We start from the raw sequence: 26,547 nt of genomic DNA, 5'->3' as shown, positions 1-26,547 counted from the left end.
TCGGTGAAAAACATCCCCACAGCATTAAGCGGCCACCACCATGCTTCACTGTGGGATGGTCTTCTCAAAGTGATGAGAGGTGTTGGATTTGAGTCAGACATAATGTTTTCCTTAATGGCCAAAAAGCTCAATTTTAGTCTCATCTGACCAGAATACTTTCTAACATGTGTTTGGAGAGTCTCCCACTTGCCTTTTGGCGAACACCAAACGTCTTTGCTTATTTATTTCTTTAAGCGATGGCTTTTCTTCTGGACACTCTTCCGTGAAGCCCAGCTCTGTGAAGGGTACAACTTAAAGCGGTCCTATGGACAGATACTACAATCTCCGCTGTGGAGGTTTGCAGCTCCTTCAGGCTTATCTTTGGGTCTCTTTGTTGTGTCTCTGATTAATGCCTTCCTTGCCTGGTCCATGAGCTTCGGTTGGCGGTCCTCTCTTGGCAGGTTTGTTGTGGTGCCATATTCTTTCAATTTTTTAATAATGGATTTAATGGTGCTCCGTGGGATGTTAAAAGTTTCTGATATTTTTTTATAACTCAATCCTGATCTGTACTTCCCCACAACTTTGTCCCTGACCTGTTTGGAGAGCTTCTTTGTCTTCATGGTGCCACCTGCTTGGTTGGGTCTCTTGCTTAGTGGTGTTGCGGACTCTGGGGCCTTTCAGAACAGGTGTATAAATACTGAGATCATGTGACACTTAGATTGCCCACAGGTGGACTTTACTTAACTAATTATGTAACTGCTGAAGGTAACTGGTTGCACCAGATCTTATTTAGGGGCTTCAAAGCAAAAGGGGTGAGGGCACCACTTTTCAGTTTAAAAATGTTTCTAATTTTTTGAAACAAGTTATTTTTTAAATTTCACTTCACCAATTTGGACTATTTTGTTTATGTCCATTACATGAAATCCAAATAAAAAATATATTTAAATGACAGGTTGTAATGCAACAAAATAGGTAAAACACCAAGAGGAATGAATACTTTTGCAAGGCACTGTATGTATCGAATGTAGCTTCGTCTCCTTTTTTCCTCAGAGAAAATGGATTGATTCTAGCCCTTTGGCTACAGTTTAAAAGATATGACCCGTAATACCGTTGGTAAGTTTTTTATTTTTTATTGTGCTTTGGTAGGCTGCATTTTGCATTCATAAAACATGTCACTGGCCATTCTAAAACTACGCTACTTCCGGACCGGACCGTTAATCATTTGTTTTAGCTGCATATTGTTCAGTCATGTCACCTCATTCGCTAGTTATAGCCAACAACCTGGATGCGTTCAGCAGGAGGCAATGTTTTAGAAATTTCAGAAATATGCTATGTAGAACAAACATGAGTGCCAAAATGAAGTCTACCGTAATTTCCGGACTATAAGCCGCTACTTTATTCCCACGCTTTGAACCTCGCGGTTTATACAATGACACGGCTAATTTATGGCTTTTTCCCGCTTTCACAAGATTCATGCCGCCAAAAAACTGAGCACCGTCACATAATGTGACATAAATCGAGTGCGCTCAAACTTCCCATCATTATGATTACTTACGGTAGTAATTTTGTCACCCTCATCATGGCAAAGACACTGAGAAATGCATATGATGCAGCTTTCAAGTTGAAGGTGATCGATCTGGCTGTTGGAAAATGAAATAGAGCTGCTGCATTGGAGCTTGGCCTTAATGAGTCGATGATAAGACGTTGGAAACAGCAGCGTGAGGAACTGACTCAGTGCAAAAAGACAACAAAAGCTTTCAGAGGGAAGAAAAGCAGATGGCCCAAAGTATTTGCAGCCACTCCACATCAGTGTAAATCGTGCATTTAAGGTGGCGCTCCTTGTTCAGTGGGAGGCTTGGATGACAAGTGGGGAGAAATCCTTCACTAAAACGGGCCGCAGGCGAAGAGCATCTTATGGTCAAGTTTGCCAGTCGGTCCTGACAGCGTGGAGCATTGTCAAAAAATCCACTATCATCAACGGGTTTCGAAAGGCTGGACTGCTGCGTGTTGAAGGGGCAGCATGAGCTCAGCGGGGTATTTGCCTCTGGATGAAAGTGACGAGAGCGACAATGAAAACGATCCAACATCGGATGAGACAATTCTGAGGCTATTCATCTCCGACACCGAAGGAGATGACTTCAGTGGTTTCAGTGCACAGGAGGAGGAAGATAGTGACCAATGACTTTCTTGGTAGGCTACTGTTTTAATTTTTGTTACAAGCCGTGTTTCGTTAAAGCCTATTTATTTTTGTTACAAGCCGTGTTTCATTAAAGCCTATTTATTTTTGTTACAAGCCATGTTTCGTTAAAAAGCCTATTTATTTTTGTTACAAGCCGTGTTTCGTTTAAAGGCTGTGTAAAGTTCATTTGTTTCAATGTACCGGTAGGCACCTGCGGCTTATAGACATGTGTGGCTTATTTATGTGCGAACGCCCGAGATGGCATAGCAGTTCAGACGTCTTTTGTCCTCGTCTTGTCGTGTCCTGTATATATATATATATACAACTTTTTTTCACATACATTTTTTTAAATTTTCCATCAACTCATCTTCAAAACACTCTCCTGCAACCCGCCTCACCAATTTATATTTATAAATAAGTATTATTTACCTCAAATCTGCAATCCTCCAAGAAGCTAGCCAGAAGCTAGCCAGAAACTCCAAGAAGCTAGCCAGAAGCTAGCCAGGAGCTAGCTAGAAGCTAATCAGAAGCTAGTTCAGAAGCTAGTTAGCTTCTTTACTGGCAAATCGTTAGTATTCAGCTAACCACGGTTTGTGGTCATCAGCTATCCTTTAGCTTGAAAATCTATCGCCAGTTTTGTACGGCGCAGCGCGGCTCGGAACGGAACATACCGGACCAATTTTTCTCTCCATGTCCTTGGATTTCAACTGCTCTCTGGACATTAATTCCCGGATCTCACAGCTAGCCAGCTGTTATCCGTGTGTCTATCTGCTCTCGTCGATTCCGGAGCAAACATCAATTACTCCGGAGCTAGCCAGCTCCGTAAATCACTCTTGAGCTCCGTCAATCACTCCTGGGCTGCAGTCACCTATCGGGACCCGTTTTACTGCCTACGCGGAGCCCCACCGGGCCTTCACAACTGGACTGCCGACGTTGTCTACCCGAAGGAGATCCGGCTGGCTCCTCCGTCTCGACGTTACCTGAACGCCCATCTGCGGCCTGCTAACCGTTAGCTGTCTTACCGGCAGCTCTCAGAATAGACAATCGGACAATTTATTTATTTTTATTATTATTATTATGTTTATTCTTGGGCCTCTATAACTATATCTATTGTTTTTATTTTATTTTTGTTGTTGTGTGATTTGGACTAATTCCCTCTACCACACGGAACCCCACTAATCTACTGACGGAACGCAAGAGGTGGCTAACAACAGACCCCCTTCCTATGCTAGCTTGCTACCGATGTCCTGGCTAGCTGTCTAAATCGCCTTGACCCCGAAAACCAACCACTCCACTCTCTGGACTCTTTTGATCACTCGACTAAGGATGCCTCTCCTTAATGTCAATATGTCTTGTCCATTGCTGTTCTGGTTAGTGTTTATTGGCTTATTTCACTGTAGAGCCTCTAGTCCTGCTCACTATACATTATCCAATTTATTAGTTCCACCACCCACACATGCAATGACATCTCCTAGTTTCAATGATGTTTCTAGAGACAATATCTCTCTCTTCATCACTCAATACCTAGGTCTACCTCCACTGTATTCACATCCTACCATACATTTGTCTGTACATTATACCTTGATGCTATTTTATCGCCCCCAGAAACCTCCTTTTACTCTCTGTTCCAGACGTTATAGACGACCAATTCTTATTGCTTTTAGCCGTACCCTTATTCTACTCCTCCTATGTTCCTCTGGCGATGTAGAGGTGAATCCAGGCCCTGCAATGCCTAGCTCCACTCCTATTCCCCAGGCGCTCTCTTTTGATGACTTCTGTAACCGTAATAGCCTTGGTTTCATGCATGTTAACATTAGAAGCCTCCTCCCTAAGTTTGTTCTATTCACTGCTTTAGCACACTCTGCCAACCCGGATGTTCTAGCTGTGTCTGAATCCTGGCTTAGGAAGACCACCAAAAATTCTGAAATTTTAATTCCAAATTACAACATTTTCAGACAAGATAGAACTGCCAAAGGGGCGGTGTTGCAATCTACTGCAAAGATAGCCTGCAGAGTTCTGTCCTACTATCCAGGTCTGTACCCAAACAATTTGAACTTCTACTTCTAAAAATCCACCTCTCTAAAAACAAGTCTCTCATCGTTGCCGCCTGCTATAGACCACCCTCTGCCCCCAGCTGTGCTCTGGACACCATATGTGAACTGATTGCCCCCCATCTATCTTCAGAGCTCGTGCTGCTAGGCGACCTAAACTGGAACATGCTTAACACCCCAGCCATCCTACAATCTAAACTTGATGCCCTCAATCTCACTCAAATTATCAATGAACCTACCAGGTACCCCCAAAGCCTTAAACACGGGCACCCTCATAGATATCATCCTAACCAACTTCCCCTCTAAATACACCTCTGCTGTCTTCAACCAAGATCTCAGCGATCACTGCCTCATTGCCTGCATCCGTAATGGGTCAGCGGTCAAACGACCTCCACTCATCACTGTAAAACGCTCCCTGAAACACTTCAGCGAGCAGGCCTTTCTAATCGACCTGGCCGGGGTATCCTGGAAGGATATTGATCTCATCCCGTCAGTAGAGGATGCCTGGATATTTTTTTAAATGCCTTCCTAACCATCTTAAATAAACATGCCCCATTCAAGAAATTTAGAACCAGGAACAGATATAGCCCTTGGTTCTCCCCAGACCTGACTGCCCTTAACCAACACAAAAACATCCTATGGCGTTCTGCATTAGCATCGAACAGCCCCCCGTGATATGCAGCTATTCAGGGAAGCTAGAAACCATTATACACAGGCAGTTAGAAAAGCCAAGGCTAGCTTTTTCAAGCAGAAATTTGCTTCCTGCAACACTAACTCAAAAAAGTTCTGGGACACTGTAAAGTCCATGGAGAATAAGAACACCTCCTCCCAGCTGCCCACTGCACTGTCACCACTGATAAATCCACCATAATTGAGAATTTCAATAAGCATTTTTCTACGGCTGGCCATGCTTTCCACCTGGCTACTCCTACCCCGGTCAACAGCACTGCACCCCCAACAGCAACTCGCCCAAGCCTTCCCCATTTCTCCTTCTCCCAAATCCATTCAGCTGATGTTCTGAAAGAGCTGATGATGATTGCCTCGCCTGGTTCACTAACTACTTCTCTGATAGAGTTCAGTGTGTCAAATCGGAGCGTCTGCTGTCCGGACCTCTGGCAGTCTCTATGGGGGTGCCACAGGGTTCAATTCTTGGACCGACTCTCTTCTCTGTATACATCAATGAGGTCGCTCTTGCTGCTGGTGAGTCCCTGATCCACCTCTACGCAGACGACACCATTCTGTATACTTCCGGCCCTTCTTTGGACACTGTGTTAACAACCCTCCAGGCAAGCTTCAATGCCATACAACTCTCCTTCCGTGGCCTCCAATTGCTCTTAAATACAAATAAAACTAAATCCATGCTCTTCAACCGATCGCTACCTGCACCTACCCGCCTGTCCAACATCACTACTCTGGACGGCTCTGACTTAGAATACGTGGACAACTACAAATACTTAGGTGTCTGGTTAGACTGTAAACTCTCCTTCCAGACCCATATCAAACATCTCCAATCCAAAGTTAAATCTAGAATTGGCTTCCTATTTCGCAACAAAGCATCCTTCACTCATGCTGCCAAACATACCCTTGTAAAACTGACCATCCTACCAATCCTCAACTTTGGCGATGTCATTTACAAAATAGCCTCCAATACCCTACTCAACAGATTGGATGCAGTATATCACAGTGCAATCCGTTTTGTCACCAAAGCCCCATATACTACCCACCATTGCGACCTGTACGCTCTCGTTGGCTGGCCCTCGCTTCATACTCGTCGCCAAACCCACTGGCTCCATGTCATCTACAAGACCCTGCTAGGTAAAGTCCACCCTTATCTCAGCTCGCTGGTCACCATAGCATCTCCCACCTGTAGCACACACTCCAGCAGGTATATCTCTCTGGTCACCCCCAAAACCAATTCTTTCTTTGGCCGTCTCTCCTTCCAGTTCTCTGCTGCCAGTGACTGGAACGAACTGCAAAAATCTCTGAAACTGGAAACACTTATCTCCCTCACTAGCTTTAAGCACCAACTGTCAGAGCATCTTACAGATTACTGCACCTGTACATAGCCCACCTATAATTTAGCCCAAACAACTACCTCTTTCCCAACTGTATTTAATTTATTTATTTATTTTGCTACTTTGCACCCCATTATTTGTATGTCTACTTTGCACATTCTTCCATTGCAAAACTACCATTCCAGTGTTTTACTTGCTATATTGTATTTACTTTGCCACCATGGCCTTTTTTGCCTTTACCTCCCTTCTCACCTCATTTGCTCACATTGTATATAGACTTGTTTATACTGTTTTATTGACTGTATGTTTGTTTTACTCCATGTGTAACTCTGTGTCGTTGTATCTGTCGAACTGCTTTGCTTTATCTTGGCCAGGTCGCAATTGTAAATGAGAACTTGTTCTCAACTTGCCTACCTGGTTAAATAAAGGTGAAATAAAAAATAAAATAAAAATGTACAAAATACATATTTTTGAATAATTCAGTGGATGCCGTTTATATTCAGGTGCGCTTAATAGTCCAGCAATTACGGTTGTCATTTAGCCTAGCTAGGAAATATTAGCTAGCTAAGATCGATGTCCATTACTGAGCGGGAATAAATTATCATAATCAAAAAATCTCCATATAAATCCATCACATTTTAAGAATCTAGAAAAACTAACCGCTTTCTTGGGAACCATGCATTTTCTCGTTGCGCCCCTTTGTCCACTGATCTCCATGGATGGTTGTCGGCATGGTTGTATGCTCTGCAAAAACACATTCAAGTTTTTAGTACACAGTTATTGATTTTAATACACAGTATACCTACATATCGATAGGCTATATACACTGAAACCAAAATACCTTTTAGTTTTGGTGATCCTCTCAGCTCCGGCTCATTTTCATGTCCTAACCCTGGAACGGGTAGTCGCCCTGATGCCTGGGTTTGCATTACAAATGAGGGCATAAACTGGCGCCAGCAGAGTAAGTAGAATGTAGTATGTATGTAGTAAAATAAAGGATAAATAAAAATGTATTAATTGAAGACCTACAGCTGGCAACTGGCATCAACTGAAAACATTCATCTGTAACAATGCAATTCTCCCCTTTATACCCTCCTTTTTTGCAAGAGTCTATTGTTCTGCAATAGCCCAAAATGGGTGGATGGATGGCTTAATTTGTATTCCAATGTATTGAATCAATGTATTAATTACAGTCATTTACCATTCTCATTTTTGGCCTGGAAACGTTGTTTGCTGTGTTACAATCTCATTTTCAAGTCCTTGTTTTAAAAAGAATACTATTTTGGAGATTATTTCGTTGTCAAATAACCTAAAGTGAGCAGTTGTAATCTGAATAAATGTGTGTGCTGCAAAACGGATTAAGTATCATTTTTGTATGTCTGATGTTTTTAGTGAGAGGTCTAATGCTTCAATATTTAAATTCTGCCCTCTGAATTCATATTCATTATATAAATAGGCCCATGTGCACCTTTATCAGAACCGCAACATGTCAGCTAAAACTATTTAATTAATGAATGCATCAAATTAACCAAAGTCAGCCTTTAAATTATTTATTATCCAAATGTTTAAAGTGCGTGTAGGCAACGGAGACAATGCATTTGACTGTTAGTGCTTTCAGGAGGAACGGAAAACTGCGTGACAATATCAAAGTATACTGTTAACCATGAGATTCTCATCACAAAATTGTCCAAGTTCAACTTTTACCCCCTATGCCTTGAGATGGATGAAATCATACCTTGAAGGCAGAACTTGGTGTGTCAGAGTGAGCAATGAGCTGTCACCCACTCTTAGCTATGATGTGGGAGTGCCCCAAGGGTCAATACTGGGGCCCCTCCTGTTCAGCCTGTACATTAATGATCTGCCTTCTGTCTGTAATGGGTCTGAAGTTCAAATGTATACAAATGATACAGTGATATACAGGTATGTGCATGCAAAGAGCAAACAACAAGCTGCACAAGAACTCACAACTCACTACTCACTAATGGTCCAGGTTACAAAGTGGCTCAGTGACTCGTGTTTGCATTAATGTGAAAAAAACTGTTTGCAATGTTCTTCACAAAGAGGGCAACAGATGCTACTGAGCCAGATGTCTATGTGTCAGGGAAGTATCTGATTTTAAGTACCTTGGCATCATACTTGATTCCAACCTCTCTTTTAAAAAGCATGTGATAAAGGTAATTCAAACAACCATGTTCAACCTAGCTAATTTCCGATTTATACAAAATTGTTTGACTACAGAGGAAGCAAAACTGTACTTCAAATCTATGATACTCCCCTGCTTGACTAGTTGGGCCCAAGCTTGCTGTACAACATTAAATCGTATTCAGTCTGTCTACAAATAGGCTCTCAATGTGCTTGATAGGAAGCCCAATAGCCATCATCACTGTTACATCCTCAGAAAGCATGAGCTCCTTAGTTGGGAAAATCTTGTGCAATACACCGACACGTCTTGTATTCAAGATCCTAAATGGCCTGGCTCCCCCTCCACTCAGTATTTTTGTTAAACAGAAAACCCAAACATACGGCAGCAGATCCACAAGGTCTGCCATGAGAGGTGACTGTATCATTCCCTTCAGGAAAAGCACATTTAGTAAATCTGCTTTCTCTGTGAGAGCTTCCCATGTCTGGAATACACTGCCATCAGACACACATACAGTGGGGCAAAAAAGTATTTAGTCAGCCACCAATTGTGCACGTTCTCCCACTTAAAAAGATGAGAGAGGCCTGTAATTTTCATCATAGGTACACTTTAACTATGACAGACAAAATGAGGGAAAAAAATCCAGATAATCACATTGTAGGATTTTTTTATGAATTTATTTGCAAATTATGGTGGAAAATAAGTATTTAGGGTGGTTGCCCCAAAATGTATTATTCTGTATTGAATTGGAGGTTGTTTGAGTTATTGAAAGCTATGCATTTTAACATTACAAACTTGGCATTTACTTGGTAAATAAAACAATCCAGCATTTGCTGTCAAATTCCTAATTTGAAGGCTATTCCAAAACATTGCTACAATGCAGACAATGTGAATGATATTACATGGCATTAGTCAACCACCCGAGCAAAATGAGTGATGCCTCTCATATCCATAGCCATAACATTAAAAGGCTAACGCTAATAAAGCTCTTGGATATTAGCACCATGAGAGATACTGGCTACTGTAGCGAGACAATACGCGCCAATAAGATATTGGCTACTCATTATGCGAGTTCATTTTATGTACCCTTTTATATAGGGTTTTTATATCTCCATTATTGTGCTCATTGCCAAGCCAGCAAGGGCTCAGTGTGGCCAGTAAAATGGATCATAAAGTTTTCACTGGTCGAGAGCCTGGAATCTCTGTGGAAACAGTTACACCAATGGCCTTGACCAGGCATCCAATACAAAACCCTAACCCCGTAAAAACTCTCCTCTCAAAATGTCAATGACAAATTGAAGTCAGTATTGTTAGTAATGGCCTTGCTCAATAAAGTGCATTTTTCTCTTTAATTTAGACACTGTACGTTGCCGTTACTGTAGCCTTTCTATAGGTAGGCTGTAGCCTTATCAATGTCCCTTTCTGACAGGATGGTTATACCTTCTGTTATGTTCTGTTAATTACGGATGTCCCCTTTAAGGATGAAGCGCCCTTGGTCATGCGCAGTATTGTTCTATGTTATTCTGGTACTAACCTGTTTGAGTAAATGTGAAGCTACAGTTCAATTGCTTGTATTCAGAGTCTTTCTTATTACATAAATAAGTACTAAGTGTTAAGACACTACAATGGCGACGAGGATGATTACCTGCAGTGTGCATCACGAATACAGATGGAGTTCGTAGGAAGAGAGGAAAATTTTGACCCTTTAGCACAACAGCTAGCAAGCAGTGAGGACGAGGGGAGAGCTGACAAGAACGAGGCCGCAGATCAAAGACCCGTGGAGCCGGAGGTAAAGAGAATGGCTAGCATCGGGAAAATAGATGTGTTTGATGACACGCAAGAAAACTGGGCAACTTACATTGAACGACTGGAACAGTACTTCATTGCAAACGACATTGCTGATAACAAGAGAGTGCCAGCGTTGTTGAGTTTAATTGGCCCAAAAACATACAGTTTGCTAAGAGATCTGACTGCCCCTCTGAAGCCCTCAAATAAAACATTCACAGAGATTGTGGAGATATTGCAAAATCACCTATCACCTAAACCACTCCTCATCGCGGAACGTTTTCGTTTCCACAAGAGAGATCAGAATGAGGGGGAGGGTGTTAGTACATATGTAGCAGTGTTGAAGAAACTGTCTGAACAATGCCAGTTGGGAGAGAACCTAAATGACACGTTAAAGGATAGATTTGTTTGTGGACTGAAACATGAACACATTCAAAAACGTTTGCTCACAGAATCAGAGCTCACATTTGCAAAGGCTGTTGAAATTGCTGTGGCTATGGAAATCGCGACTAAAGATACTTTTGAGTTGCAAAGTAAAAGAAGTACCGACCTGTCACAAATTTCCCTGCACAAGTTTTCACGCAGTCGACAACGCCCCCGTGTGGCTGAAAAATGCAACAGGTGTGACAGAGATGGTCACAGAGCAGAGGACTGCCGTTTCAAAGACGAAATTTGTTACAAATGCAGTAGAAGGGGGCACATTCAAAGAGCATGCAAAGCCAAATTCAGTCACAACAGGAAAACTGAGAAAATTAAAGGGTCTGTGAATGCACTAGCAGGGAACAGTGGCAGTGATTCAGATGAACGATTAATTGGTACAATGGAGTTAAACACAGTGACTTCTCCCAGCAGTAGCATAATATGGGTGACACCAGATATCGAAGGCAAACCCCTCAAAATGGAGCTGGACACAGGATCTGCAGTGTCTATTATTTCCACTACTGTCTACAATGAGCACTTTAAGGCTATCAAGCTGAAGAACACAAATGTGTTGCTGAAGACATACTCAGGAGAGAGATTAAGCCCAATGGGGGCGTTGCAGGTCAGAGTGCATTATGGGGGGCAAACACAGCAGTTACAGCTGTATGTGGTGCCTGGAACTGGCCCCCCATTATTTGGCAGGGAATGGCTTTCAAAAATAAAGCTGAATTGGTGTGACTTGAAAATGCTCCACACGTTCCAGTCCAAAGAGAAAGGCACAGACCAAACACTGGAACAATTGCGGAATAAATACAACACAGTTTTCAGTGATCAGATAGGAACAGTAAAAGGCTTCACAGCAAAACTTGTACTAAGAGATGATGCAACCCCAAAATTCTGCAAAGCCAGATCTGTTCCATACTCCCAGAGACCAAAGGTGGAAGCGGAAATCGATCGCTTGCAGGATACAGGGATCCTGACGAAAGTGGACAGAAGCGAATGGGCCACACCCATAGTTCCTATTGTGAAGAAAGACGGGTCTGTTAGAATGTGTGGGGACTTCAAGGTAACTGTGAATCCAATGTTGCATGTGGACCAATACCCCCTACCACGCCTGGATGACATCTTTGCTGCACAAGCTGGTGGGAAACACTTCAGTAAAATTGATCTGAAACAGGCTTACCTGCAGCTACCGGTTGAAGAGAGTTCCAAACAGTACCTGACAATAAACACACACAAAGGTCTATACAGGTATAACCGCCTGGTGTTTGGCATTGCATCAGCCCCAGCCATTTGGCAACGAACTATTGACCAGATTTTGCAAGGAATCCCAGGAACCCAGTGTATCCTGGATGACTTGATCATAACAGGACGCACCAACAAAGAGCATCTGGCTAACCTGGAAGAGGTCCTGAAAAGACTGAAAGAGTATGGTCTACAGGCAAACTTAAAGAAGTGTGAGTTCTTCAAAGACAAGATTGTCTTCTGTGGACATGAGATTGACTGTAATGGATTGCACAAAACACAGGACAAAATCGAGGCAGTGGTACAGGCACCACGACCACAAAATATCACAGAAGTGAGATCTTTCACGGGACTGATCAATTACTACAGAAGATTCCTCCCAAACCTTTCAGCAGTACTCCAGCCTCTAAATCAGCTCCTGGAAAAGAATAGGACATGGCGGTGGACAGAGCAATGTGAAAATGCATTTCTGGAGGCAAAACGGCTCATAACATCTGAACAGGTCCTGATGCATTACGACCCTGAAATGCCAGTGAAGTTGGCTTGTGATGCGTCCCCTTATGGATTAGGGGCAGTCCTTTAACACACACTGAAAGATGGGTCCGAGAGGCCAGTTGCATTTGCGTCACAAACATTGAATGATGCAGAGAAAAACTACTCACAAATCGACAAAGAAGCACGGGCACTAGTGTGGGGCGTCAAGAAATTCCACGCATACCTATATGGCAAGCGTTTCACACTGGTTACAGATCACCAGCCGTTGCTTTCCATTTTCAGTCCAAAGAAAGGCATTCCGGCAATGACAGCAGCCAGGTTACAGCGATACGCCCTGTTCCTTGCCAGTCATATGTATGACATTGAGTTTAAGCCGTCATCCCTCCACACAAATGCAGATGGATTATCCAGACTGCCATGTACAATTTGTAAGTCGCTCTGGATAAGAGCGTCTGCTAAATGACTTAAATGTAAATGTAAATGTACAAGAGAAAGGCAAAGGAGGGTGGATGCAGTGGACATGTTCCATACCGCTCAGCTCGAGGCACTACCGGTCACAAGCACAGTTATCAAACATAAGACAAGGAAAGATGTGACCTTGTCAAAAGTGTACACCTACACCATGTCAGGATGGCCAGCTACTGGCAGAAAGGAGCTGACTCCGTATTTCCAGCGGAGAAACGAAATTACAACGTACCAGGGATGTTTGATGTGGGGAATGAGAGTCATGATACCCCAGAAATGCCAACATCGAGTCTTGCAGCAACTACATGAAGGTCATGTTGGAATTGTCAAAATGAAGCTGCTCGCAAGGAGCCACTTCTGGTGGCCAGGTCTGGACCAACAGATAGAAAATATGGCAAAGAACTGTAGTGGATGTTTGGAAACCCTTCACATGCCTGCTCCTGTCCCAGTCCACCCATGGGAATGGCCCGCAGAGCCATGGCAGAGAATTCATGTGGACTACGCTGGTCCTTTTGAAAAGCACATGTTTCTGGTTATAGTTGATGCCCATTCCAAATGGCCAGAGGTGTTTTGCACTGACTCCTCCACCTCAGCTCAGACGATAGAGTGTCTCAGAACAACGTTTGCACGCTTCGGTTTGCCACTGCAGCTGGTAAGTGACAACGCGCAAGCTTTTGTAAGTGACGAGTTTACAAGATTCATGTCAGTAAATGGAATCAAACACTCAAATTCAGCTCCGTACCACCCTGCCACCAATGGGTTGGCAGAACGCTTTGTGCAAACTCTAAAGCAAGGACTCCGTGCAGCAAAACGAGACGAAGGGACTTTGCAAACAAAACTGGCCAAGTTCCTGGCCTCCTACCGAAACACCCCACATGCCACAACAAATGAAAGCCCAGCCGCACTGATGTTCGGGAGGCCTCTCCGCACACAGCTGGACATCATGAAGCCAAACAGGCGTAATGAAGTGCTGAACAAACAAGCCAAGATGCTCTCCGGTGGCCGGGAGCGCCATCTCCAAACAGGACAGGAAGTGATGGTGCGAGACTACAGAAGAGGAGGGAAATGGACAAGAGGGACCGTACACACACAAACGGGACCCAGAACTTACCAGGTTCAAGTGAGCCCAGACATAATGTGGCGGCGTCACATTAACCAAATGCATTCCACGGAAAACAGCACAACAATCGAGAGAGAACAGGCACAGAGAGCTCCCGAGAGTGACACACACGGAACTGTAGAGGACGGTGGGGCAGTAGAGAGACCCCAGGCTGAAAGAAGGGAACGTGTTGATGAAGGTGCTGCTATAGCAGACGCTATAATGGAACAAGCACACACTGAGGATGTTCAGGAGCCTCCAGACAATCTGAGGCGCTACCCAGAACGAAGGCACCGTCCACCAGACAGACTAGACTTACAAACAAAAACTAACTGTTCAAGTTCAAATTAAAAGATGCAAAATAACTACAACAAGTTCTGGGAAATGTTTCAGTTCTGGTTTGGTAAAAGTAACTCTGATTGTATAAGAGAAGGAATGTTATGTTCTGTTAATTACGGATGTCCCCTTTAAGGATGAAGCGCCCTTGGTCATGCGCAGTATTGTTCTATGTTATTCTGGTACTAACCTGTTTGAGTAAATGTGAAGCTACAGTTCAATTGCTTGTATTCAGAGTCTTTCTTATTACATAAATAAGTACTAAGTGTTAAGACACTACACCTTCTGTAGGAGGAGTGAATGTAACTGTTTAGATAAGACTGTAGGTAGCTAGGTAGGGTAGGAGGCATACTTGTGCGTGTGTATGTGTGCGCGCATGTATGTGTGTCTGTGTTTTTATGTGCATTCAAAATATTAAAATGGCAGTAATAAAACTGGAAAAACCACTGTCACTGTCCTGATGTTAGTAGTTAATTGGCATTTTGGAAGAAAGGCCTCAAAGTTCCAGCTATGCTGGGATTGAGGGTTATTTGCTTGTGAAATAAAATAATAAAAATGGGGGGGTCTGATTCGAACCCATTCTCGTAGCGGCACATAGTACGTGAAAAGGAGTCAGCGGCTTAGACTGCTGGACCATCCCTGGCCATGGCCTTGACATTTCTTTGAATTCCTATGCATTTGCCTTTTCCCCAGGATGGGCGCACCTTCTGCATGAGGAGAGAGTGTCATTGTGCGGACCCCGAGACAGACCTGTTCTGCTGTCCTGAGTGTGACTCCAGAAAGTCCAGCCAATGTCTGCACCAGAGTGGACACATACTGTACCGCAGCAGAGACTCCTGGATCTACAGTTGCCAGCAGTGCCGCTGCCTGGTATGTACACACACACACACACACACACACACACACACACACACACACACACACACACACACACACACACACACACACACACACACACACACACACACACACACACACACACGCGCGTGCGCTTCTTGTGTACTTTATTGTACTAAACACACACACATTCTTGTTCACAGACACGCACTTTTTTACACTTGTGCAACATGGATGAAGAGCATGTGTGTGTCTCCTCTGATCTTGATTGCGTGTCTTTCACGAACAGCACCTAGCTAATTATTATGGCTATCAGGAAACAAAGCAGATCCTTGCATGCTAATGAGACAGGCTGTGAAGAAGCAGATGATACCATCTTGATATGAAATACAATTAAAAAATGTTGTGGCCTTGGCAGTGTGTCTCTATGCGCACCTGCATTTGTAAATGTGTGTGACGTCTTTGTGTGTGCATGTGCATGACCTTACTCTGGTGGAGCTGGTAATTAGCGGGCTCTGACAGCTGTGCAATTAGCTAAACTGTGCTGCCGTGGAAACACAAATCCCAGGATCAGCATGGCACCAACAATCACTCTAATTGGCCCAGGCTGCCTTCAGGTGTCATCAGAAAGGAAGAAAGACATTTTAAGGCCTTAGACACAGGTGCCACTACTGTAGCCTATGGCAAAACCTTCAAGTGATTCACACCAAGAGAGATAGAGAATTTACAGTGTGAGCCTGTGATATTAAACTGATATTATAAACTGGGTGGTTCGAGCCGTGAATGCTGATTGGCTGACAGGGGTATATACCACAAATCTCTGAGGTGACAAATTGCTATTATAAACTGGTTACCACAGCTTTGACAAAACATTTATTTTAAATGCTCTAATTACTTTAGTAACCAGTTTATAATAGCAATAAGGCATCTCTTAGATTTGTGGTATATGGTGTTGTGTCGTGCATAAGAACAGCCCTTTGCCATGGTATATTGGACATATTTCAATTTCCCTTGGGCCTTATTGCTTAAGTATACACTACCATTCAAAAGTTTGGGGTCACTTACAAATGTCCTTGCTTTTGAAATATATATATTTTTAATTGTCCATTAAAATAACAACAAATTGATCAGAAATACAGTGTAGACATTGTTAATGTGTAAATGACTATTGCAGCTGGAAACGGCAGATTTTTAATGGAATATCTACATAGGCGTACAGAGTCCAATTACCAGCAGCTATCACTCCTGTGTTTCAATGGTACATTGTGTTAGCTAATCCAAGTTTAGAATTTTAAAAGGCTAATTGATCATTAGAAAACACTTTTGCAATTATGTTAGTACAGCTGAAAACTGTTGTGCTGATTTAAAGAAGCAATAAAACTGTTCTTCTTTAGACTAGTTGGGTATCTGGAGCATCAGCATTTGTGGGTTCGATTAACTTTGGAACGGTAGTGTATGTCCGTGATCAAAGCCATAGTACTGATCCCACTATGTCAGCCATCAGGTGATTCACATTAGAGAGCTGATTAGACACTTGTCTCTCTACTCCTAGCTTTATCTTTCAATTTAGTCATCTCAGTGTCCAGCGCTTATAAGGACTTTTCCAAACTCTTATTTTCATCCCTTGTTTTGCTTCTATTCTCCACCAATCCCTCTCGCCTTATCGCTCTATATTTCTGTAGGAGGGAAAGGTGGACTGCTGGCCCCTGGCGTGTCCAGTGTTGGCGTGCAAATACTCTGCCTTGGTGGAGGGTGAATGTTGCCCGCACTGCGTCACTGACCCCTGCTTGGCGGACAATATCGCCAACGACATCAGGCAGACCTGCCAGGACCCTGCTGGCATCACCCGCCTCAGTAGTGCCACGTGGCCCATGCCAGGGTCACCCTGCACCACCTGCAAGTGCAAGGTAACAGCAACAACTCATATCTTACCTGACACAGACACACACACAGAACGCATACACACACAGGAGCACGTAAAACACACAGACATATGTACATACACACACACTGACACGCACACAGTGAATGGCAAGCTTTCCCTGCACCTCCTGCAAATGCAAAGTACAGTATATTCGGAAAGTATTCAGACCCATTGACTTTGTTCACCTTTTGTTACGTTACAGCCTTTTTCTAAAATTGATGAAATTGTTTTTTCATCATCAATCTGCATCCAATACCACATAGTGACATATCAAAAACAGGTGACAAAGCAAAAAAACATTTATTTAAAATAAAACGGAAATATCACATTTACACAAGTATTCAGACCCTTTACTAAGTACTTTGTTGAAGCACCTTTGGCAGCTATTTCAGCCTTTAGTCTTCTTGGGTGTGACGCTACAAGCTTATCACACCTGTAAGGTTGGATAGGGAACGTCGCTGCACAGCCATTTTCAGGTCTCTCCAGAGATGTTACTCAAGGACATTCAGAGACTTGTCCCGAAGCCACTCCTGCATTGTCTTGCCTGTGTGCTTAGGGTCGTTGGCTGGAAGGTGAACCTTCGCCCCAGTCTGAGGTCCTGAGCGCTCTGGAGCAGCTTTTCATCAAGAATTTCTTTGTACTTTGCTCCATTCATCTTTCCCTTGATCCTGACTAGCATCCCAGTCCCTACCGCTGAAAAACATCTCCACAGCATGATGCTGCCACCACCGTGCATCACCGTAGGGATGGCAGCAGGTTCCTTCCAGATGTGACACTTGGCATTCACGGTCGGAGAGTCCTTCAGGTGCATTTTGGCAAACTCCAAGCGGGCTGTCATCTGCCTTTTACTGAGGAGTAGCTTCCGTCTGGTCACTCCACCATAAAGGCCTGATTGGTGGAGTGCTGCAAAGATGGTTGTCCTTCTGGAAGGAACTCTGGAGCTCTGTCAGAGTGACCATCGAGTTCTTGGTCACTTCCCGAACAAAGGTCCTTCTCCCCTAATTGCTCAGTTTGGCCAGGTGGCCAGCTCTAGGCAGAGTCTTGGTGGTTCCAAACGTCTTTGATTTAAAAAAGATGGAGGCAACTGTGTTCTTGGGGACATTCAATGCTGCAGACTGTTTTTGGTACCCTTCCCCAGATCTGTGCCTCAACACAATCCTGTCTCGGAGCTCAATTACTTTGACCTCATGGCTTGGTTTTTGCTCTGACATGCATTGTCAACTGTGGAATCTTATATCAAGAGGTGTGTGCCTTTCCAAATCATGTCCAATCAATTCAATGCACCATAGGTGGATTCAAATCAAGTTGTAGAAGCATATCAAGGATGATCAATGGAAACAGGAAGCACCTGAGTTTAATTTCGAGTCTCAAAGCAAAGGTTCTGAATACCTATGTAAAGAAGGTTTTTATTTTTTTCACTTTGTCATTAAGGGGTAATGTGTGTAAATTGATGAGGACAAAAACGATTTAATCAATTTTAGAATAAGGCTGTAACGTAAAATAATGTGGGAAAAAGTCAAGTGGTCTGAATATTTTCCTGAATGCATTGTATTGTACAGGTTCTGCTGATATTGTGTCATACCTAGTGTCATACAGACACAGCCTTTAGACACACAAACAATGCCAGGACCACCCTGTATGTGCCACCCTTGCCTGCATATTTACAGGAATACAAACACACAAATCAAATCAAATCAAATCAAATTTATTTATATAGCCCTTCGTACATCAGCTGATATCTCAAAGTGCTGTACAGAAACCCAGCCTAAAACCCCAAACAGCAAACAATGCAGGTGTAAAAGCACGGTGGCTAGGAAAAACTCCCTAGAAAGGCCAAAACCTAGGAAGAAACCTAGAGAGGAACCGGGCTATGTGGGGTGGCCAGTCCTCTTCTGGCTGTGCCGGGTAGAGATTATAACAGAACATGACCAAGATGTTCAAATGTTCATAAATGACCAGCATGGTCAAATAATAATAAGGCAGAACAGTTGAAACTGGAGCAGCAGCACAGTCAGGTGGACTGGGGACAGCAAGGAGCCATCATGTCAGGTAGTCCTGGGGCACGGTCCTAGGGCTCAGGTCTGGAGCAGGAGCATGGCCAGGTGGACTGGGGACAGCAAGGAGTCCTCATGTCAGGTAGTCCTGGGACATGGTCCTAGGGCCCAGGCCAGTTGAAACTGGAGCAGCAGCATGGCCAGGTGGACTGGGGACAGCAAGGAGTCATCATGTCAGGTAGTCCTGGGGCATGGTCCTAGGGCTCAGGTCCTCCGAGAGAGAGAAAGAAAGAGAGAAGGAGAGAATTAGAGAACGCACACTTAGATTCACACAGGACACCTGAATAGGACAGGAGAAGTACTCCAGATAAACAAACTGACCCTAGCCCCCCGACACATAAACTACTGCAGCATAAATACTGGAGGCTGAGACAGCTGTGTCACATGAAGGAACAAAGCAGGCATCCCTAACCTAGGCCGGGATTCAATGCAAGGCACATTATAGGGCAGCACACTATACAGACAATAATGGTACAGTGGTCGGAGGCATTGCATCTCAATGCAAGAGGCGTCACTACAGTCCCTGGTTCAAAATCCAGGCTGTTTCACATTCGGCCATGATTGGGAGTCCCATACCGTGGCGCAAAATCGGCCCAGCGTCATCCAGGTAGGCCGTCATTGTAAATAACTATTTGTTCTTAATAACTGACTCGCCTAGTTAAATAAAGGTTACACAAGGCATTTCCCCCCGATGTTCGCAGAGATCGCATTCATGGTAATGCAGCACGTCGGTTCTATAGTGTAAATGACCTTTTAACGTTTATTGAATCCCAGCCCTAACCTCACCTTGCATCACTTACACATGGTAACATAAGCAAACATGCACAAACAGAATGGAACTAACTACCCGTCTCTTTTTTTTTTCTTCTTCATGTTCCCCTTATTTATCGTTGCCGTGGTCAGAATGGAAGTGTGTGTTGCTCGGTGGAGCTGGACTGCCTTCAGAACAACTAAGCACTCCTCTTTCGGATGCCGTACTCCTCTCCTCCTCTCCAATCGTTCCATTCCGCCGATCCTAGACTGGTCATACTGTTTGAAGACCCTACCTTTGGACCTTTTACCACACATGCACACAAACACACACATACGTACGCACACACACACACACACTCTGGCTGGGTTAGGGAAGTGGCTAGAGCTGTGCGTTCACACTGGATCTTAAAGTCACAATGTATTGCTGACAGACGGAGAGATGGAGTTTGTGTCTGCTTAACAACTACAGGACGACAAAAACCTACATATAACCGTTTCCCCCCTACTTGCACCCTTATACGTGTGTGTCCTGTATGTTTGTGTGTGTGAGTGTGTGTGTGTACACCAGAGATTCCAAAACTTTTTTGGCACGCAACCCCACCATGTAAAAAATGTATAATCAAGGGACAGTGTTTTTTAATTGGGGCTATGACAGTCTATTATAAATTAGTCTGACTGTACTTAGTATTTCAATGTGAAGGAAGTATGGTTTGAAGTGACAGAAATGCATCAGAAATGTGTTGGGAAGTACAAAAGATCATCAGGCAATGATCTTGTTTGATCTTCTGTGTAGAAAAGAGCATCATTGTTGATGATGCTCTTTTCCCCCCAGTCTATATTAGTGCCTGGTCTTGTCTAATGAGTCCTGTGTAAACATGTAGAAGGAGACAGAAGACACATGCGTGTTCCTGAGAATCGTTTGATGGGATCATAATATTTTGTAGCTTAAATGGATCAAAAGATTTGTAGGAAGAAAACAGAAACTGCTGTGTTTTTTTGCATCGAGGGGCACCAAAGCAATATTTTCCCGCAGAGTTTCAGTTTCTCAAATCAAATCCAATTTTATTGGTCGCGTACACATATTTTGCAGATGTTATCACAGGTGCAGTGAAATGCTTTGTTTCTAGCTCCAACAGTGAAGTAAAACCTAACAATACAAAATAATACACACAAATCCCCCCCAAAAATTGAAAGAAAGAAAGTAAGAAATATCAAGGTCAGAGTCTGGAATATAAATGTATATAGTGGTGTATTTAGACATTATAGACCGTATATGAATAGAACAGGTAGTAATTATATAGGATGAGCCTTGACTAAAATTGAGTATATACTTTTTAAAACTTTTTAATCAAACCTTCTTTCACTAGGCAAGTCAGGAACTCTTGAAACTAGGGGGCACTGTTTGCTTTTTTTGGAAAAATAACATTCCCAAAGTAAACGGGCTATTTTGTCAGGACAAGATGCTAGAATATGCATATACTTGACAGCTTAGGATAGAGAACACTCTAAAGTTTCCAAAATTGCAAAAATATTGTCTGTGAGTATAACAGAACTGATATTGCAGGCGAAAGCCTGAGAAAAATCCAATCAGGAAGGGACTCTTATTTAGAAAGCTCTGCGTTCCTATGCGTCCCTATTGAGCAGTGAATGAGATATCAACAAGATTCCCTTTTCTATGACTTAGCTAATGTGTCTAGTGTCACAATACATAGTTTCAGGCTTTTATTTTGAAAAATGAGCCTGAACGACAACATTACGTCAGTGGTCAGCTGGAGGCTCTCAGAGTGTTTTGTGCGTAAAAGACAAATGCAGCCATTGTTTCTTTCTTTCCTGCTAAGAAGCCACCTGTCCCGGTTGATATATTATCGAATAGATATTTGAAAAACACCTTGAGGATTGATTATAAAAAATGATTGCCATGTTTCTGTCGATATTATGGATCTAATTTGGAATATTTAGTACAAACAGAGGTGTTTCGGCTATAAAAAAATAATCTTTATGGGACAAAATGAACATTTGCTTTCTAACTGGGAGTCTCGTGAGTGAAAACATCCGAAGCTCATCAAAGGTAAACGATTTAATTTGATTGCTTTTCTGATTTTCGTGACCAAGCTGCCTGCTGCTAGGTAGGCATAATGCTATGCTAGGCTATCGTTAAACTTACACAAATGCTTGTCTTGCTTTGGCTGTAAAGCATAATTTCAAAATCTGAGATGACAGGGTGATTAACAAAAGGCTAAGCTGTGTTTCAATATATTTCACTTGTGATTTCATGAATATTAATATTTTCTAGTAATATTTTTTGTCCGTTGTGTTATGCTAATTAGTGTCAGTTGATGACAATTCTCCCGGATCCGGGAGAGGGAGTTCCAAGAGGTTGAACAAATTCTTATTTACAATGACTGCCTATCAAAAGGCCTCCTGTAAGGACAAAACACACATCAAGACGAGAGACAACACAACACTACAAAGAGAGACCTAAGACAACAACATAGCATGGTAGCAACACAACATGACAACAACACAACATGGTAGCAGCACTAAACATAGTACAAACATTATTGGACACAGACCACAGCACAAAGGGCAAAACAATACATCACGAAAAGCAGCCACAACTGTAATTAAGTGTCCATGATTGAGTCTTTGAATGAACAGATACAACTGTCCAGTTTGAGTGTTTGTTGCAGCTCATTCCAGTCGCTAGCTGCAGCGAACTGAAAAGAGGAGCGACCCAGGGATGTGTGTGCTTTGGGGACCAAAATGTGACTGGCAGAATGGGTGTTGTATGTGGAGGATGAGGGCTGCAGTAGATATCTCAGATAGGGGGGAGAGAGGCCTAGGAAAGTTTTATAAATAAGCATCAACCAGTGGGTCTTGTGAAGGGTATACAGAGATACCCTGAGATATCCAGTTTACAGAGGAGTATAGAGTGCAGTGATGTGTCCTATAAGGAGCATTGGTGGCAAATCTGATGGCTGAATGGTAAAGAACATCTAGCCGCTGGAGAGCACCCTTACCTGCTGATCTATAAATGAAGTCTCTAATCTAGTGTGGGTAAAATGGTAATCTGAAACGGTTAGTTTGGCAGCTGGGATGAAAGAGGAGCGATTATGATAGAGGACACCAAGTCTAGATATAACTTTAGCCTGCAACTTTGATATGTGCTGAGAGAAGGACAGTGTACCATCTAGCCATACTCCCAAGTATTTGTATGAGGTGACTAACTCAAGCTCTAAACCCTCAGAGGTAGTAATCACACCTGTGGGGAGAGGGGCATTCTTCTTACCACACCACATGACCTTTGTTTTGCAGGTGTTCAGAACAAGATTAAGGGCAGAGAAAACTTGTTGGACACGAAGAAAGCTTTGTTGTAGAGCATTTAACACAAAATCTGGGAAGGAGCCAGCTGAGTACAAGACTATCATCTGCATATAAATGGATGAGAGAGCTTCCTACTGCCTGAGCTATGTTGTTGATGTAAATTGAGAAGAGCGAGGGGCCTAGGATCGAGCCTTGGAGTACTCCCTTGGTGACAGGCAGTGGCTGAGACAGCAGATGTTCTGACTTTATACACTGCACTCTTTGAAAGAGGTAGTTAGCAAACCAGGCCAAAGACCCCTCAGAGACACCAATACTCCTTAGCCGGCCCGCAAGAATGGAATTGTCTACTGTATCAACAGCTTTGACCATGTCAATAAAATAGCAGCACAACATTGCTTAGAATCAAGGGAAATGGTGACATAATTTAGGACCTTTAAAGGTTTGAGTGACAGATCCATAACCTGAGCGGAAACCAGATTGAATACCAAAGAGAATACTATAGACATCAAGAAATCCAGTCAGTTGATTATTGACAAGTTTTTCCAACACTTTTGATAAACAGGACAAAATAGAAATAGGCCTAAAACAAACAGGATCAGGTTGATCTCCCCCTTTAAATAAAGGACGGACCGTTGGTGCCTCCCCAGAGAGGAGAGACATGTTAAAAAGGTCAAAGATAGGCTTGGCGATGATAGGGGCAGCAACCTTGAAGAGGAAAGGATATAAACCATCTGACCCAGATGTTTTTTAGGATCAAGTTTAAGGAGCTCCTTTTGCACTTCGGACTCAGTGAGCGCCTGCAGGGAGAAACTTTGTAGCGGGTCAGGGGGGGTAAGGGAGGAGCATTGGGGCGGGAGATGGGAGATGGGGAACTTTCTTTGACGGGCAAATAGTCATGGCTGAGTCAAATAGGAATCCTGAGTTATGAAGGGGTGGTTAAAGAGCTCAGCCATGTGCTTCTTGTCAGTAACAACCACATCATCAACATTAAGGGACATGGGCAGCTGTGAGGAGGAGGGTTTGTTTTCCAGAACTTCTTGGGATTAGACCCACAAAGAGAGAACTGCTCTTTAAAGTAAGCAATTGTTTGGGGACAGACTTGGTGGAGACAACTGAGCGCTGAAGGTGATCCTTGGTAAAGATTGCCACTTCCCCACCTTTGGTAGAACTGTCTTGCCGAAAAAGGTTATAACCAGAAATGTTAACATCAGTATTCAAAACACTCTTCCTTAATAACCACGTCTCAGTAATGAACAACACATCTGGATTGAACTGTGAACCCACACTTTCAATTGATCCATTTTAGGTAATGAGCTTCTAGTGTTAACGTGCAGAAAAGCCAGGCTTTTACGATATCAGAAATCAGTGTCGCAGATATCAGAGCACAAGTCAGAATTGGGGCTAACAACAGTGGATAGGCCACGGTGTACATGCACATTTCCAGATATTATCAACGGTAATACAATCAAGACATGGCAGAGGACAGGGAGAGCTCTGCAGTGTTGATTTATGACATTTGAATGTGCATTAGATGGCAACAAGATCATATTGTATAGCAATTTCATCAGGTAACATGAATGCAAAGCCGGCGAGAGGTGGTTAGAATAGATTTGGAGGCTAAAAGTATGTGTAGCCAATAGAGTCAGAGTCCCAAGTCTGTCCCACGGTTGGGTAAACAGGAAAGTTCATAGTCAACAAATTCAGGAATCATGAGGCAAATAGCAAAATAGCGACTTGTGGCTAGCCATGGTAAGTTCAGTGTCACTCACCCCAACAGTGCGTGTGTACTGGAGGTGAGCGAAAGCTCGGGAGAGGGGGGAGTGTGGTGGGGGTACCTGTACCAGACAGGGGGAAACAAGCCAGGGCAGACAGTGAACAGATTGTCAGCTGGAATTTAAGCAGCAGTGCAGCAGTCAATGGGAGTAGGTGTCACACCCACTTGGGAGAATATATCATTATAATGTACTTTATTTTGAATTTTTCTTCTTCTTGGCTTTCAAAATAGCATCAGACCAAACATTACTCACTCTGATCCACACCAGAGCACTCTCTGTATAGTTTGAAAAAAAGGAATCATTGGTAGTAGTAATCCTTCCAGGTAATTTTGTCAAAAACTAGGTTGTAGGTTTGGCGTTTTGATCTGAAGGGAAGGTTATGCTGTGGAGGGCATATGAAGTGGGTAAAATGGTATGTAAACATTATTAAAGGGACCAGTGTTCGATGACTATATACATAGAGCAACAATACGTATCTAAGGTGCAGGTAGAGTACCAGGTGGTAGCCGGCTAGTAACAATGACTAAGGTGCAGGATACTGGGTGGAGGTGACTATTTAACAGTCTGACGGCCTGGAGGTAGAAGCTATTTTTCAGTCACTGGGCCCCAGCTTTGATGAACCTTTACTGTCTACGCCTTCTGGATGGCAGCGGGGTGAACAGGCCGTGGCTCGGGTGGCCCTTGATGATCTTATTGGCCTTTCTGTGACACCGGGTGCTGTAGATGTCCTGGGTGGCAGGCAGTGTGCCCCCGGTGATGCATTGGCCTGATCGCACCACCCTCTGAAGAGCACTGCGATTACGTTAAGGGGGAGGTTATTTTTCTGGCACCAGTATGCCAGGGCCCTCACCTTCTCCATTTAGGCTGTCTCATCATTGTTGGCGAAGCAAGTGGGACAACAGATGGGGATAGAGAGATCGAATATGTCCGTAAACACTTTAGCCAGCTGGTCTGCACACGCGGCTAGGGATGCTGTTTGAGCCGGCAGCCTTGCGACGGTTAACACACTTAAATGTCTTACTCACATCGGTCACAGAGAACGAGAGCTCACAGTCCTTGTGTTTTCCTCGAAGTGGGAAAAGAAGGTGTTTAGCTTGTCCGGGAGTGAGGTGTCGGTGTCTGCGACGTGGCTAGCTTTCCCTTTTATAATCCGTGGTTTTCCCTCCCACATACATCTCATGTCTAAGCTGTTGAATTGCGACTCCACTTTCTCCATGTAACGTTGTATTGCATCTTTGATAACCTTACGGGGGCATAGCTGGTCTGTTTATACACGTCCATGTTCCCAGTCACCTTGCCGTGGTTAAATGCGGTTGTTCTCACTTTCAGTTTTGCATGAATGCTTCCATCTATCCACGTTTTTTGGTTTGGATAAGTTCCAATCGTCATAGTGGGAACAACATGCACTTCATGATGAACTCACCAAGTCAGTGTATACAGTTTTACTATTCTCAGAGGCAACCCGGAAAATTTCTCAGTCCGCGTGATTAAAACAATATTGAAGCAAAGATTCCAATTGGTCAAGACCAATGTTGAACCTTTGTTACCATGGGTGGTTCCCATTTAAATTTCTGCCTATAGGAGGGGAAGAGCAAAATTGAGGTGTGATCTGATTTGCCGAAGGGAGAGAGGGGGAATAGGAACGTTCAACAGTACTCGACTAAGTGAGTA

The 26,547-nt window shown here is 43.4% G+C and overlaps 1 protein-coding gene across 1 annotated transcript in view; it reads left to right on the top strand.

Moving 5' to 3' along the window:
- Window positions 1–19,978, top strand: part of LOC124032968 (protein kinase C-binding protein NELL1-like) — a 434,369-nt gene extending 414,391 nt beyond the window's left edge. Inside the window, exons 18-20 of the mRNA XM_046344912.1 lie at window positions 14,903–15,079; window positions 16,729–16,953; window positions 19,928–19,978. Of these exons, the coding sequence (XP_046200868.1) occupies window positions 14,903–15,079; window positions 16,729–16,953; window positions 19,928–19,978 (453 nt within the window). The remainder of the gene's footprint in view (window positions 1–14,902; window positions 15,080–16,728; window positions 16,954–19,927) is intronic.
- The last annotated feature ends 6,569 nt before the right edge of the window (window positions 19,979–26,547 follow it).

This window comes from Oncorhynchus gorbuscha, linkage group LG04 (assembly GCF_021184085.1).
Source record: "Oncorhynchus gorbuscha isolate QuinsamMale2020 ecotype Even-year linkage group LG04, OgorEven_v1.0, whole genome shotgun sequence".
Taxonomy (NCBI): domain Eukaryota; kingdom Metazoa; phylum Chordata; class Actinopteri; order Salmoniformes; family Salmonidae; genus Oncorhynchus; species Oncorhynchus gorbuscha.
This window is presented reverse-complemented; position numbering and strand designations above follow the sequence as displayed.